Genomic DNA, 16,319 nt, shown 5'->3' on the forward strand with positions numbered 1-16,319 from the left:
TACCTAGATGTAGATATGACGTCATTGTGATGAGAGAGAGAGAGAGAGAGAGAGAGAGAGAGAGAGAGAGAGAGAGAGAGAGAGAGAGAGAGCTGCTTTCCAGAACCCTTCAATTAAAATATAATGTGGTATTTTGCTGTACTAATATAACAAACTATGGGTGACTATTACTTTATATAAATTGTCATGTTATGTACGACTGTAAGAACTGGTTTTCTGTGATCTACTTTTTTCTTTCAAATAGCACGTATCTATAATCGTTTGCATGATTTATTTTAACTGCAAATATATATCCTGCCCACTATTACAGTTTTGTTACACGATTCATTAGTTTATCTATAATGTAATCACAGTTGTACATATAGACTGCTCATTCTCAGGGTTCTGGGACGCTTTGCTTTTATAATGTCCCAAATGCTTGGCCGGTTTGGTTTTCAGATAAGGGGGTGCAGGGAAAAGACTGGGAGGTCTGAGAAGTTTGTGTTCACGGGAGATAGGGAGATAGTGAGTAAGGGTAGGGTAAAAAAATATATATATATTTATTTTCGACTCCCAGTTCCCTTTCCCAAACTTTATGATTTTATTTGGTGATTACTGAATTATTGTAAAAATAAACAGCTTGAGCCTTCATCTACTCACGGTTGCAGTCTCATTTCAGCCCCAAAAAGAACCCGAAACGCTACAATATATTGATAGACATTACATAATAAAATGAGATATCCTTTTTTTTTTTTTGGAATACCGTGTTCTTCTCAAATATGTGATTTAATATTAGCCTTTAATAAAGGAAAATGACTGCTTTAATGAATTGTCATGTATCTATTTCAGTGCAATGTAGTTTATTCATTGTAATAAAGAAATACATTTTTTTAAACATTTACATTTTATTTCTGTTTCTTCATAAAAAAAATGTTTTCTGTGGAGTAAAACAAAATCCATTAACTTTGATTAATGTACTAAGTGTTACTCTTAAATGAATTCACAATCCAGTTATCATGTACTTTTTGAGCATGCATGACTTAGAAACTTGGCTGTTAGCTGGGCTCAATTTGGAACAGCAAAGTGGCCCAGAATTTGGGACTTTATCTAAACACCAAATTGGCCCAGAATTTGGGATGTTATTTGAAAACCAGAGCGGCCCAGAATTTGGGACGTCTGAAAACCAAATCGGACCAGAATTTGGGACATTGTCTGTAAACCAAATCGGTCCAGAATTTGGGACGTTATCTAAACACCAAATCGGCCCAGAATTTGGGATGTTATCTGAAAACTAAATCGGCCCACAATTTGGGACATTATCTGTAAACCAAATCGGACCAGAATTTGGGGCGTTATAAAAGCAAAACGTCCCAAAACCCTGAGAATGAGCAGTCTATATGTAAAACTGTGATTACATTACATATAAACTAATGAATCATGTAACAAAACTGTAATAGTGGGCAGGATATAGTGTATATTTGCAGTTAAAATAAATCATGCAAATGATTATAGATACATGCTATTTGAAAGAAAAAAGTAGATCACCACAGAAAGCCAATTCTTACATTCGTGCATAACATGACAATTTATATAAAGTAATAGTCACCCATAGTTTGTTATATTAGTACAGCAAAATACCACATTATATTTTAATTGAAGGGTTCTGGAAAGCAGATCTCTCTCTGATCACAACGACGCCAACCTTTCCCACTCGTGTTGACGTCATATTCCTGTGATAGACAAGGACCAATCAAAAGGCGAGACTCTTATGCGGTTCCAAAAACCGGGCCTGTGTCATACCTCCCTAGATGAGAACAAATTCCAACTGTATCCTCTTGCTATTTAACTTCCTGTGTCATAGGCCACACAAATAGGAAGAGATTTTGTATCAGGCATATGTAGTTATTATATGGCATTATATTTTAAATATGCATATTCCAAATTCCAGGTATTACAAACAAAGACACAAAAGATTTTTAGTAGAAAATAATATTGTTAGATCTAAAAAAAAAAAAGAAAAAAAAAAGGTACAAACATTTTAAAATAATTTAAACAAACATTTGCGTATTGCCACTCTTGCAGTCTATGGTTCCAAACTTCTGAAATACCTGGTGTCACCAAAACAACTCGCACCCAGTTTACACATCACAAAAACCTAATGACACACATTAGTGTCATGTTTATGCCTTTAAAATTAATTTACATTAAAATGGTAGCAACAAATGTATCTATTTCCTACCTAATAATACAATTCCTTGTATTCAAAGTAACTTCAAAGTAAGTATAAGTTAGATTTGTGTTTTGCTGTATAAGAGTTGCACTCTGCACCTGCTGACAGATGTCTCAGTAATGTGAGGCAGACATGTCAAATCAAAAATAAACAAGCTGCTGGGGAAAAAAAACATGGGGATGAAATGAGAAAACAAATCAACTCACAAAATGTCCACAGAAGAAATATTACATTGTAATTCATCAAAATCTTTTGAAAACTCTAGCACTGAAGCTGAAACACCATCTGTTAAACAACTAGAAGATATATTGTATAGTGACCAATCTTCCTGTAGACATGTAGATGAAGTGTGGCCTAACATCTACCTTGGGGATATGTAAGTACAGAGAAGGCTTTTGCAAAGTTTGTACTATGGTGTGCTATTTTAAAATGATCCATGAATGTGTTTTTTTATTTCTAACTAAAATAGTAAAAATTAAAATGTTTTTTTTTTTTTTTTAGATTTGAAAAGGCTGACGTTTATCCCTTATTTAGGATCGGTTTCAGATTTTCTATTTAAAATGTTCAAATTGTACAGTCGACTAATAATCTACAGATGTTCCAAATACAGTGTGCCACTCCCACAGTAACTCTTGCAACACTCTTCTGGTTGACACAGTATTTGGTATTTGGGGTAATGTGCATTTTAATTGACTTCTTTCATATCTCTCAATGCTTGACATTTTTACTGCTTCCCCTATAGCCACAATAGGTAAGACTGATTTAAGTGTTTTACTTCAATGTTATTTTTCTATTTGTTGCAGGTATATGGCTCATGATAGATATGGCCTGTGGAAGATGGGGATCACTCATGTTCTAAATGCTGCTCATGGGAAAATGTGCTGCAAAGGAAGTCAAGATTTTTATGGTACAACTATAGACTATCATGGGGTCCCAGCTAATGATCTGCCAGACTTTGACCTGAGTCAATATTTCTATTCGTCGGCTGATTATATACATAAGGCAATCAATTCTCCAGGGGGTAAGAATCTTTTTTTTCTAAGTGTACTATTCATGATCTGTATTCCTGCCATTAAACTGTTGAGTAGATCAAGAAAATGCATCATAAGAACAGTTGTATGGCAATGGTTGGTTGATAACAGCCTTCTGGATTTCCTGTGAAACCCGTAGCATGACCACCAAGTCATTACCTCATCACATGTGAAAGCAATCTCTTATCAAACAATGCAACCTGTTTATGAAATAATGTCCCAAAGCACCTGAAAAACTATTGTTTATGTGAAAATGTCAGAACACTGATGTACTTCAATTAATAAAAATAAACTTCTGTCTTTTGAAAATAGGGTTTTAATTTAATGGACATTTTTGTAAAGTACGAACTTGGCATTTACCTTTGGCAATATGATTTAGTCAGCAAAAGCTAGCAGGAAAGACCCAGGCATAATTGCAATTGTTATGCTAGTGTGTACAGTCCTACTTGGTTTAGTTTTCAATGAGGCATGCAGCAAAGGAATGCGAAACATGAACTTTGGTATCAGAAGCTGTTTTCAGTTTAAAGTTTTCCATTGCCTTCACATACCAAGCTCCTTACATTTTCACTGCTCATGTGCAATTTCTAAAGAGTGAAGGAAGTTCAACCATTAATATTTGGAAATCTCAGTTATCACAAATCTTAAGGTAGTGCTAATCGGTGTCTGTGAAACTAGTCAAATGACAATTTAAAAAAGGAATAATATTATTATATGCATATTATATTTTGAAATAAGTATGCTATTTTTTAGCCTCAATAGCAATAAAATGATATGTATTAAAGTGGTTATAGCTAATGAAATCATTCCATAAATCCAACCTGTTGTGTGCTTTCTTTTGATAATTTATGAAGTTTTGAAACCTTTATAGCAAATAAAGGCAGCACAGCAGGTGAGATTTATGGTATATTTTGTTAGCTACAACCCCTTTAATTGCATCTGTAAGTTTCTGGTAGTTTTACCAAATTATAAGTAGTTATAAAACTGCATAATGATTTCATAATACCTAATCCGAGATTTCTGTTTTTTACTTCACAGCCAAAATTTTTGTGCACTGTGCTGTAGGAGTGAGCAGATCTGCCTCCTTGGTGTTGGCCTATCTAATGCTTTATCACCACTTCTCCTTGGTTGATGCCATCAAAAAAGTGAAGGAAAACAGGTGGATTTTTCCAAACAGGGGTTTCCTCAAACAGTTACAGACTTTAGATATCAATTTACATAAAGAAAGATGTTAAACTGAATAGGGATATAGGTCCTTGCATGTGAGTATTACTGGCTATCAAATTGGTATTTTCTGTATGTTTTGAGTGTTCTCAGGCAACTCTAGAATACAGTACATGACCCCAATATACCTGTAAGATCCATGTGTTTTTCAGACTAATCTGAACTAAATCATAATGCTGTGCTGTAATATGTGGCCAACAGATGTGTTGACGATTGGTCTATAAGCTGTTTGAAACATTACAGAATAATGTTCAATTGTCTGAGAAAAGAGACAAAGTAAACATATAATTGTAAATACTAATGTTCAGATGTGGTTTTCAATGACGTTTATTCACAGATTCAGCCTTGCAAGCACAGTTTAAATTGCAATGTGCAAGACACTGCTGATCTCCTTTGTCACAGAGTGAATAGAGCTATTGTCAGTGTGAAGAATACAGAACTGGATGCTTTGGTGTAAGGCTCCCACTGTATGATTTGCAAATGAATAATATAATCTAAAACTGTGTGTTATACTTTGCCTCTATCCTTTGTACAGAAAAAGCAATTGATTTCATCATCTATGTGATATCAGCTATAATAGTCAAAGATATAGGCCTATTGCAGTTGCAGCAGATTTTGCTAAATTGCATAGTCTCTGGTTTGGTTTCTCTGTATGTTGTTACATGTTAAAATGGTTTAGCTTAATGGAAATTATCCCTTAGAACTGTTTTTGTTTTTAAAAGCTTAAAGAGCAAATTATATAATGTTATTTTAATGTATATGAAAATATACTATGAGTTATTGTTGATAACTTTGCATGTAGCCCGGTAACAACAAAGTTTTATAAAGCATGCCAAAAACAAGTGTTTTAATTTTGCATTCCTGGTATACTACAAACTAATGCAAACAACTGTACATTCTATAGAGCCTACTTTACAAATTCAAAATGACACTCTCTGCTTTAGATTTCATTCATCTTCAAAGCAGACATTATCAACAGGAAAAGGCTTTCCTCGGTTTCCAGGACATTTAAAATCAATTGGGCACAGTAAGGATGAATCTCTGCAGGATTATATCTTAAATTATTTATATTTTTCAACTCATTATAATTGCATTAAATAATAACCCTTCCTGGCAAACAGGAATTCTTGGTTTGAAATAGGATTTTAGACTTTACAGGTTACAGGTACATGTCATACATGAAATGAATGTGCACACTCTAAGCTTACTTAAAAAAGTAAAATAGTCTGAAACTCACCCTGTTCAATACAGATAACAAAAACCACAGAAAAAGACGCTTTTTAGAAGAAAAAAACAAAAAAACATTCAAATTATTCGTCCCAGGCACCCGCGTGGCACAAGATGTTAATTGTGGCTTGAACAGCCAGCAAGGTGTCGACCAGGGCAACATAACCCTAAACAGCTCTTGCCTCGTCCTCTGATCCACAAAACATATATATATATATATATATTTATCGGAAAATAGTTCCTTGTGCCTTCGATGTCGCCATTTCTCTTATTTTGTAAAGATTTTGTGTGAAAATGTTTGTTTACTACACCGAGGTAGGTCTATTTTCAGCACAGCAGTAACAGTCCAAAGCACTCACATTCAAGGCTATCTACTAATATGGTCATCTACCGGAAATACACATGTAGGACCTTGTTTTAAAGGTCTGAACATAGATATAGAAGGCTTCTATATCTATGGGTCTGAATCTCCTCTTTCCAATGACGTATCGCAAGCAGGGCTGTCTCTCACAGTGCCTGAATAAAAAGAGTGGAAGGGCCAGGTAGCCGGCAAGATACATTGGGCAGACCCTAGCAGCTTCTAGAGGAAAGAATTGCAATAATCTAAATAGTTTACATGTTGGTTGCTTCAGGGTTTGCTTCCCCTGACACATACAGTATATGAACTTTGGTAGCTTAGTATGTAACACATACAACTGCATACAGTACATAATGCATTTTTTAAATATTCGGGGGAAGGGAAGGTGGTGGAACTTTTATAGTGAACATCTCAGCTGTTGTGGCCTGCTTCATTATTCTTACCATGCTAAATTCAGTTTGTTGAAATGAGCTCAGAAAGAAGGTCTTACATATCTAAAGAAACACCTGTTCAAATGCATCTCGGGCTGCTGGAAACATTAAAGAAGTGGCAGCAGGCAGGATAAACTGGCACCTTCACCCAGAGTTGCCAGGTGTGCGGTTTTCCCGCGGAATTGGGCTACTTTAAAAAGACAGTCACAGGAAATATCTAGGAGTCACTGGTTGGTACTTTTTGGGCTACTTTCAAGAGGTCTCATGGTTTTTAGGCTAGTTTACTACAACTGTGCATGGCCATGCGAGTGGACTGAGTGAGAGACGACTGATTGTGTTAATTGACAGTGAAACACAGCCATTTTAAGAAACAGGGCAGACAAAGTCTGGCCTAACCTTTATATTGGAAATGTGTGAGTACTTTGTTAGAATTACAGGTGGCAGTGTGGCGCTATGGGGGAACCATCTACTTTTCATATTCAAAGTTTTCTAGGAGGAAACTGAAATGTGTTTATTAATGGTGGATCAAAGCCATCAAATTAGTATGTTTCATAGTGTAAGGATTTGAAATAATATTTGTTTTGTTTCTATATTTTTAGTATGCTGTTTACTTTATACTTACACCGTGGCCTTTGCCTTACTTTATTATTTGTCTACGGTGAGACCTTTACACTGACTCATAAAGCCCTAAGGTATTACAAGTAATTTAGTCCTGGAGTCAACTAATGATAACAACAAATGTGCTCATTGTGTAACTATGTAACCTAACAGAACTCTTAAGCTAAGGGTATGTGATATGATTTACAGTTTAAAGCAGCAACGCCAGTTTTAACCATATTAGTTTTAAAAACTAAGTGTGCAATCGTTATCACCATACCATTAACCAATATGTTTTGTCTTGCTACAGAGCAATACAGAGAATGGGTATCACACACGTATTAAATGCTACACATTCCAAACAGGGAAGTTTGGGCCACCAAAGCTTCTATGGCAAGAAGATACAGTATTATGGCATAGCTGCAGAGGATTCCCTTGAATTTGATCTACTTCAAGGCTGCAGCTCAGTTTATACACATTATGGCATAGCTGCAGAGGATTCCCCTGAATTTGATCTACTTCAAGGCTGCATCTCAGTTTATACACAAAGCACTGAAGAAAAAGATGGTACGAGCCTATACGTTTGTTAAAATAATTACTCTTTTTCTGTGTGGAACAAAATACATTTCTTATTATTTCAAGTCAAATAAGATACTTTAATATTAATCTTTGTCCAGGTCTGTAATGAATTATCACCAATCATATCTGCTTTGTTATATACCCATTTGTTACTTGTTACAGGAAAGGTCTAGTGCATTGCATTCTGGGGATGAGCAGATCTGTCACCATGAGGCCTACCTCATGCTACATCATCATCTCTCACTGCAGGACACCATTCACAAAGTTATTCAAACCAGAGCAATTTATCCAAACAGGTTTTCTAAAACAGTTAATAAATCTGGATATCTAGTTACAAAACAAACTAAGAATGTGTCAGCTTATTTAGTGACAAGTGGAAAAGAAAGAAACAAAAGAAAGAAAGAAGTAAAAAGAAGGAATATCTGTGGAATATTCCACTGGATCTGGGTGTTACTGTAATTTTTCCCTGTGTGACAGGGTAGCGTCGCGGGCCCAGATGGTATTCGGCAGGCAAAGAGACTAAGAGACAAGGAAACTGCAGATAAAGCGCTGCTGCGCGGTTTAATAACAAAAGGAAATCAAAACACTGCTCACAGAGCAAAAATAAAACAGTTAAACAAACACAAAACTTTTCAGGCTGGGCAGAGCCTTCACTGAACTTGAACCTTTAACAAAAAGGCAGCCACACACCACCAAACTATTCACTCAGCAACTCCCACCACCAAACAAAGCATTTTCATTTTTTATAGCATGTGGCTGGAGCCTCATTATCAATTATTCAATTAGCCCCAGCCACATTCTCACATGTATTTTGGCAGGGATAGGAAATTAACCCCATCCCTGCCAACCACCACCAAATCACCACACAACAATATTATTTACAGGCAGGGCGCTGCCCTGCTACACCCTGTCATATAAATTATTTCCTCCAAGTGGTGCATACCATACTAACAACTTGTTTCAGTCATTATAAAGGGTGGGACTGAGTATTATTTACAGTGTGGGTTCATATTTACTTATGGCTTTGCTGTACACTAATGTGCACTGAGTCACAATTAACCCACTACTGGACAATTTCTGGAAGAAAAGTAAAATATTAATGTAACTAAATACATACCTGTGTTTCATAATAACATACAAGTTAGATACCATTATATTATAATACCAGGGTATTACCCTGAAGAAAAGTTATGCAATAGCAGGCCAAGAAAGTATAGAACGATCCATCCAGCAGTACATTATGTAACCCATATGTAACTTGCAGACTGGACACCTTGCTAGTGGGTTCAAGTATGTGTTGCACTGGTGCTGGGTGACAGCAACTTTCCATTTTTAAACAAGAAGAAAATTCTGTTTCTGTTCACATTATATTAGCCAGTTATGACATTTTAACTGAATAGTACAGGGTACATTACAACATACAATCAAATGTCTGATAAGTTCAAATTAAATGGTTTTTTAAACCATTGTATATATTAATATTTATACTGTAGCTTTTAACATATGGAACTTGTACGTACAGTATATAATAGCTCAGTGTTATGAATTAATGTTTTTGGGTGAATGCAACTTGTAATTTCTGCTCACTTTAGCAGAAGAATAAAAAAGTACAAAAATTATAATTAACATGTAAAAAACGTATTATTGTCTTTTTGCTTCTGATAAAACAAAAGAAAAAATGCACTTCATTCTACAAACTTTTTTTGAGAATGGTATTTAAAACACATTATTCACTCTTTTACCAAATGTTTCTTTTGAAATGTTGTATGATATGAACTTGCTTATCATTGGAGCCAACCTGGAATATGTGAATACATTTATTTTCCAGAAAAGAACAGTATATTTGCACAATGAACACATTTCATAGAAATCTCATGTGGTGGTTATAGGTGCATGGCCATGACAGCTTATCTAAATAAGCAGACTGTAGATTTGGAGTCTTCATATTAGAAAGGTCCAATTCCAAATTCCAAAAAGTTGAATTGCTTTATTAAAAAATAAAAAAAAAGTTTTGATATTCATTTTTGTGGAAATATTAAAAAGGAACATCTTGTTTAGAGTTGGCAAAACAGACTCTCGCCTTTTTATCAGAGCTGCCAACCTATACACTGCACTAGATGGCAGTGGTAGACCATATAGTAACAACGCATACTGAAAACAATGTGAAAAACAAACCAATTAAAAGATTCCCAGCACAATGAAAAGAGGACCAGTGAGAGTGTTAATAGGCTATCAAGAGGTAAGAACATTTTAAAACATTAGTTGCTATTCTTTTAAAATATTTTATATATTCATGTTCTGGGTGTTTTAAACAAGGTTATTAATATATGTTTCTATAATTATATTATTCTCTCATCTCTTCAAGGATATCTAATCCCTCGTTTGCTGTAAAAACAGTAGTTTGACAAAACAATCTGGCTAATGCCAATGACTAACATTTTGTTTGTGAAATAGTTTCTTAAGTTTACCTCAGAATTTAAGATTGAGGGTTTGAAGTTATAGACAAGTAGCCAAGTGTGAATGTTCCATGCATTTATATCTTGATAAATAATAAACACTACAACTATAACTGATTATCTTGCTGGCAGAACCAGTTTATTTTAATCATCTGCAGCTTAATCATGTACAATGCATGTGGCAGTAATCATTGCTTGCTCAATAGAACCTGGAGGACTCAAGCATGTGCTGCCAGAACAAGCTGGCTTCTAGTTTGATTTTAAAATAGAAAACACCGTCAGGCAGATAGTTGAACATGGCCTTTTTTACATGATGTAATCAGCATGATTACAGAGATTACAAAGCTTTTGTGTTGAACTGGATTTTTTTTCCTCTCCCGTAAGTATATCCTAGACCAAGAAGACAAGGCAAGTATAATTATATTAGTTTCTCTGCATGCAGATAATTACTTTCTGTAACACTGCGAATGCTGAGGTCATATTTTTAAATTTTGATCCCCTTATGCTTGCTAGTCCTGAAAGCCCCAGTACAGTATAAGTCACGGTTGTGTGATGTGTTGTTAACTAAGATGTTTCAAATAAATGGTATTTAATTAATACAATTGTAAATAGAAAAATGATTATTACTGAAAATGTTACTACTCGTTTTCTTAATTTATTAATGGAACATATTGTACTGCAGATGACATTGGCTCCATCACTTCTTTTTGTTTTTTTCGTTGTTTTTTAACAGACTTTGAGATTAAGTATATTTTTAATAAGTAGTTTCCAATTGAATTAATTTTTTCTCCATTTTTCTCTGTGTTTTATTAAGTTTGTGCAAAGTAGCTTTCACTTGAGTAATGGAGCTGTTCATCAGTTCTACAGTTGCCTGCCTTTATTAATAGAAGAAAGAGCTAGCACCATCTAGTGATCTGCTATTTTGAATCAAGTTTCCTTTTCCTAGCAATACACTGCTGTGCATTAGGTGGTGTTGGTGCTTACTAATATAAATACTTCTGAACTCATTGTCAAATAACCTTATCAAAACACAATTCTTATTTATTATGTATTATTAGAATGACTGCAAAGATCATGAAACATATTAGAGCCATAAGGATTCTTCAAAACAAATTTGATTACAGTTGCTTCCAAGAACAGCTCTGCTACCATTTGCTGCAGGAAAGAGGGGTGATCGTTTATGAGTACAGTTGACGCTGTCTCTTACTGTATGGTCTTCTCAGGAACCTTCTTGCACACTTAACAAGGCCCTGGGATGCATATCTCCAGCAATTATGCTGTTGCTATTTACTGAGAACTTGGTATGGACTTTTTGAAGATAACAGAATTACCTTCAATGTAAACTACATTTGCAAAAGTCCTGGCCCATTTCATTGTGGAAACTGAGGTTTCTTCTTCAGATCCACTTGATTCTGAACAAGCTTGTTGCAAGTTTTTCCACGTAATGTGAATGTAGGTACTGTAATTATATTGACCTGCTTTTGAGCATTATCAATGTCTTCAGCTACACATCTTCAAGCATCACAGCTCTGATAGGAAGAACTAAGTAGATGTCACCAGCCCCCTCAAAGCAGGGTCCATGTGTTCTGTCCTTCGGGAGGAAACTGGTCAATTCTCATCACCATTGAAAAGAGCCTCAGGCTAGCAAGATCACAATCCGTAAGCATGACTCTAGCAATGAGGTTAAGTACAGAGTGCTAACATACTTGAAATTCTGAAGAAAAAGGGACTTTAGTGTGTGGAGGATGTCTCTGATCCAGCATAGTTGCCATCATTGATGTCTGCCAGTATAGTATACCAGTGCTGAGGTCATTTATAGAACTGACTGATAAGGATAAACTGTTGAACAGATGCTGATGTGGTCTCTGCAAGCCATACCAAATTTAGAAAAGTGCACTGAGCTGCAGGCGGGTCTAATGTCAAACAGTTGTTCCTACAGACACTCTCGTAACTCTCCTGGATAAATCAGGCTTCATATTTCAATTGCTTTGAGTGTTAACCGCTTGTTTACAGTTTACAAATGTGAGTAGAATTCATTCAAATTCACAAGGCCCCTGGAAAACAGAGTTTATGTTAAAACAACATTTTCTGCAGGTGCTGATGCTGGTGGATCTATTTGATTTCAAATAAATCTTGGCATTTGAGAAAGAGGGAATATAAGCATAAGGAACAACCTATTGTTTTCTTATTTTTTGCTTGTTGTGTATTGGTAGTAATACAATCATGTAGCACGCAGAGGTTTGGCATAAACTGATGACCAGACACTCCCCAAGCAAGGGTCTTAACCACTGTGCAAAAAAAACAAACAAAAAAAAAACAGTTTTAGAACTTGTAACTTCACAGACATTTCACTGCACCTGTAGGGATGGACAGGGAATCACTAATGTAGTTTCAGCATTTGAACACCTGATCAAAGAAAACCAGACTGGCCAGCAGGTTAATTATACCTAACTCAGATATCAACAACAAAAATAAAACGCTGGTTGTCCCTGATGTTCAAGCTACATAAATTAGTATCTCTGCTGTGTATCAGAATGTACTGTTGGTTCTTAAGAAACCATTTGTTGGTTATATATTATAGTCCTGAGTTATAAATTATAGTCCTGAGTTATATATTACAGTCCCGAGTTCATGTCTACAATTATTCTGTTTGGTATTTGAGGTATAAAGACTCTGACATCAGAAGCTGAGCTGATCCACCATTCATCTACAATTTTAATCAATTTTATTCAATTTAACAGAAGCACAGAGCAGAAGAATGCCAGTAACCAACAACACTGTGAGCTCAGCCATCAAGAGCCAATCAGAATACATAACCCCATCTTTGCAGGACCTCCAGCATCTGCTCTGGACACGAAGAGGAGCAAGTGGCCATGTCGACCAAGTGTGGCCCAGAATCTACCTGGGAGATAAGTAAGAGGAACAGCCATTTACGTTAGTCTCGTAGAACGCTAAGTGTGGCATTGGGCTTTAGAATCGGGTCCAAATCATTTTCCTAAGTTGTTTGTTAATGGCTTTAAAGCATTTACTGCATTATTTACCTTTCACAAAAAGTGTGTTTAATGATTTAAACAGTAGCTGCATAGAGCACTTCAGCTGTTCGTAATAGAGGATAGAAATGCAGAATAGTATCCCTGTTATTCTCCTTCCGGAGATCATGACTGTGGCTTTGGTATTTCTGAGCCACAGTCTTAACACCAGTGGTAGTGGTTCTGATCTTTCTCTTTTTATATAAGAATAGGTCGAGAGGCTGCAGAAAGCTGACAGTTGTTCTGAACAGCATAGCATTGAGTTAAACGATGATTGTATCATTTAATAGATGGGCAGCTAAAGACAAGAGGTCACTTCAGTCACTTCAAATCACTCATATCCTAAACGCTGCTGATGGGAAATACAATGTCTGCACTGGAGCAAGGTACTACAGGGACATGAACATAATCTACCATGGGGTTGAGGCTTTTGACACAACAGCTTTTGATATCAGCCCTTTCTTCTACTCTGCAGCTAAATTCATCAGGGAAGCTTTAGAGAAGCCTGGCGGTAAGTAGCTGAGACTGTGTTTGAAGTGCTGTTGTCATCACAAGTCCAATCCTCAGTGAGGAAGCATTTATTAGCCTTTATTAACATTTATTTTCCTAGACCAGACGACAAGGCAACATTGTAACTGAACTGAACGAACTGGATAATGGATAAGTTAGGAATACTGGAACCAATAACACTCATATTAAGTTAATAGCAGTAGACTTTTATATCTTTATATCTTGCAAACTGGCATGGTATCACAGTATTCAGAGGATGTATCCCTGCAAACACAGGCCTGTACATTACAACAATACAAGAATATAAAGCTGTTCCACTGCACAGTGATTTATATTACTGTCATATTGACTTTTTCTCCTACAATTCCCTTTCCCCTCTTTATTTCTCCCTATTTCACCACTTTGTTTTTCTCTCTTTCTCTCATCCTATTCTCTACCTTTCCTTTCTATTTCACATCATTACTCACATCCAAACTACACATCAGCACAAATCCAGGAAAATGGCTAAATGGCTAAAGCCAAACCCCAAAACAATACATCATGTCAAGACATAACACATTATATTATAACATGAATGACAACGAATAAGTCATTAAAATGTTTGTATATTTTCACTAAACATTTTAGATTCTGGCCTGTTAGATCAAGATGCTAATTGTTAACAAGGGTAAGTCTGTCCAACAGATGGTATACATTGTTTCATATTATCAGTATTGGGAAGCTCTGTTGATCACCAACAGTAATCCATTCTGCTCCTTACATGCAGGTCTCCGAGGACCATCATTCCAGCTGCCATAAAGAATAACTAAGAACAAGATTGTCTTACTTAATTATGCAACTTTGTGAGCACATAGTTTTATCTGTTTCTTACCCTAAAATATGATGTATAAAATCATATTTCTACATGGAGCAGCAGGAGTGCATATTTGGCTCACAGATTGAGATCATGGCTCGCACGTTTCAAGAAGTGTTGAACCTTGTTTCCTTACAGCTAACACTAGCTGTTGGTAATGCAAACAAACTCACCTTTACATGGTCTGTTTTCAGTGAAGGAACACACTGACAGATACTCAGTAACAAACATTATTTTTTAGTCTACAACTGACCACTGTTTTGGAACAATGCAGCTTGAAGGACCTCCCAGTTTTGTCCTAAAAACTGGATTTTGTTCAGACTTAACCTACCCTGTTATCATCATAACAAGCAAACTCGTTCTGACTTTCATATTGCTTTCCTGCCAATTCAATTCCTGCAGATAAAAATGCAAGTTCATTTTGTAACCGGATTATTTTTTTTTATAAAGTAGTGTGATAATTTGAAGATCATCTGTCCATAAATCCAAAACATACAACCTTATCACAGGTCCCAACATTGACAGGATTGGTAATCTTTTTAAACAACCACTTTTTTAAAACATACAGTTTCCGTTTTGAGGTCTAGGTGTGTCATCTATTAGAGAGGGACACACACACATTATGTGCAGGTGCACAATATTTGCCAAATTTTCATGGTTCAGTTATAGAGTTTGTAAAGCTCTTTGAGATCCTGTGTTCTTTCTAAACAAACAGCAATTCCATTCCATAACGTAGAGAAGTTAAATGACACATCCTGTTCACAAACTTTACATTGTTTAATTAATTCAATAATGTTTGATTTTCAAACTGTTCTGTTGTCATTTTCTTTACCAGTCATCGTTTAATTAATGTCTACAAAAAAAAAAAAACTGTCAATACCTCATTAGTGAAAGAAGCCCCCATTTTCAGTATTGTTTAGGTTAGGCACCCTATTTAAAATCAAGGATGCTATCTGAATCTGTAATATGCATTGTTTGTCATTGATATTAAATGGTAGTGTACTTCTCTGAACAGGGAATTTGCTTTTTATTTCAGGCAACGTGTTAGTCCACTGTGCAATGGGCCTCAGTCGCTCGGCAACTCTGGTGCTGGCCTTCCTGATGATCTACGAAAATAAGACTCTGGTGGATGCCCTCAAGGCTGTTAGTGAACACAGGAATATCTCTCCTAATATGGGCTTTCTTGGCCAGCTTCAAAAATTAGACATGAGATTAAACGATGAAAGAAAATTAAGGAGAGAGTGCAATTGAGATGTTTAGGTCTCTTAATGTGGTCTCCTACCTACATCCTACTGTAGGTAGAAGACCACAAACCAAACTCATCTATCAACAACTAACATACTAGCCATCTCATAGAAGAAGACTTAGAAGATTTGGTGCTGCATTCATAAACCATTATTGTGCCAATAATTGGATTGCGGCCCTATGCATTTACTGGCATGTCTTTATTCTCTGGTTTTATTGTCCCAATACTAATAAAAATATATTAAAGTACAGCTATCCAAAATGTCTATTTTTATTTCTATTTATTTATTAATTTATTTTGCATTTAGTTGTTAATAAACAACAGAGAAGTGTATGCAACACTGGACATTTCGTACCATGCCACAAACTACATATACACGTCTGTAATAAGAACATAAGAAATTCTCGAATAAGAAAAGGCCATTCAGCCCACCTATGCTCGCTTGCTTTGATGCAAGCGTTGTCCGTTAGCACTCAGGAGAGGAAAAACAAAAAAACCCTAACCAGGTTAGTAGGGGAAATGAAGCCTCTGGGAATTCATGGCTAAACAGACCGTCCTTCCTCCAGGAGGCT

General features: G+C 35.8%; 2 protein-coding genes and 1 pseudogene across 5 annotated transcripts; all 3 read left to right on the forward strand.

Moving 5' to 3' along the window:
• The first annotated feature begins 2,001 nt into the window (after positions 1 to 2,001).
• On the forward strand, positions 2,002 to 5,373 carry LOC117417625 (dual specificity protein phosphatase 13-like). The gene is made up of 3 exons (XM_034029773.3): positions 2,002 to 2,585; positions 3,013 to 3,230; positions 4,276 to 5,373. Exons 1-3 carry the CDS (start codon positions 2,419 to 2,421, stop codon positions 4,470 to 4,472), a joined length of 582 nt encoding a protein of 193 aa, XP_033885664.3. The 5' UTR covers positions 2,002 to 2,418; the 3' UTR covers positions 4,473 to 5,373.
• A 795-nt stretch (positions 5,374 to 6,168) lies between these two features.
• LOC131740141 (dual specificity protein phosphatase 26-like) lies at positions 6,169 to 8,020 on the forward strand (annotated as a pseudogene).
• A 1,754-nt stretch (positions 8,021 to 9,774) lies between these two features.
• LOC117418078 (dual specificity protein phosphatase 13-like) lies at positions 9,775 to 15,997 on the forward strand. Of its 4 annotated transcripts, XM_034030652.3 has the most exons (5): positions 9,846 to 9,892; positions 10,494 to 10,517; positions 12,851 to 13,022; positions 13,429 to 13,649; positions 15,538 to 15,997. In XM_034030652.3, exons 3-5 carry the CDS (start codon positions 12,868 to 12,870, stop codon positions 15,750 to 15,752), a joined length of 591 nt encoding a protein of 196 aa, XP_033886543.3. In that variant the 5' UTR covers positions 9,846 to 9,892; positions 10,494 to 10,517; positions 12,851 to 12,867; the 3' UTR covers positions 15,753 to 15,997. The 4 variants fall into 4 exon arrangements, with proteins under 4 accessions (XP_033886544.3, XP_033886543.3, XP_033886542.3 ...); XM_034030653.3 differs by lacking the exon at positions 10,494 to 10,517 and having other exon boundaries at positions 9,775 to 9,892; XM_034030651.3 differs by lacking the exons at positions 9,846 to 9,892; positions 10,494 to 10,517 and adding an exon at positions 10,310 to 10,488.
• The last annotated feature ends 322 nt before the right edge of the window (positions 15,998 to 16,319 follow it).

The sequence above is a fragment of the Acipenser ruthenus genome, chromosome 13, assembly GCF_902713425.1.
Source record: "Acipenser ruthenus chromosome 13, fAciRut3.2 maternal haplotype, whole genome shotgun sequence".
NCBI classification, from domain to species: Eukaryota; Metazoa; Chordata; class Actinopteri; order Acipenseriformes; family Acipenseridae; genus Acipenser; species Acipenser ruthenus.

Excerpts from the sequence above, each read along its gene's own strand:
- LOC117417625 (XM_034029773.3), top strand. The coding sequence starts at position 2,419 with ATGTCCACAGAAGAAATATTACATTGTAATTCATCAAAATCTTTTGAA. Across the intron at positions 2,586-3,012 it reads AACATCTACCTTGGGGATAT|GTATATGGCTCATGATAGAT; the intron begins GTAAGTACAGAG and ends TATTTGTTGCAG. Across the intron at positions 3,231-4,275 it reads GGCAATCAATTCTCCAGGGG|CCAAAATTTTTGTGCACTGT; the intron begins GTAAGAATCTTT and ends TTTACTTCACAG.
- LOC117418078 (XM_034030653.3), top strand. The coding sequence starts at position 12,868 with ATGCCAGTAACCAACAACACTGTGAGCTCAGCCATCAAGAGCCAATCA. Across the intron at positions 13,023-13,428 it reads AGAATCTACCTGGGAGATAA|ATGGGCAGCTAAAGACAAGA; the intron begins GTAAGAGGAACA and ends ATCATTTAATAG. Across the intron at positions 13,650-15,537 it reads AGCTTTAGAGAAGCCTGGCG|GCAACGTGTTAGTCCACTGT; the intron begins GTAAGTAGCTGA and ends TTTTTATTTCAG.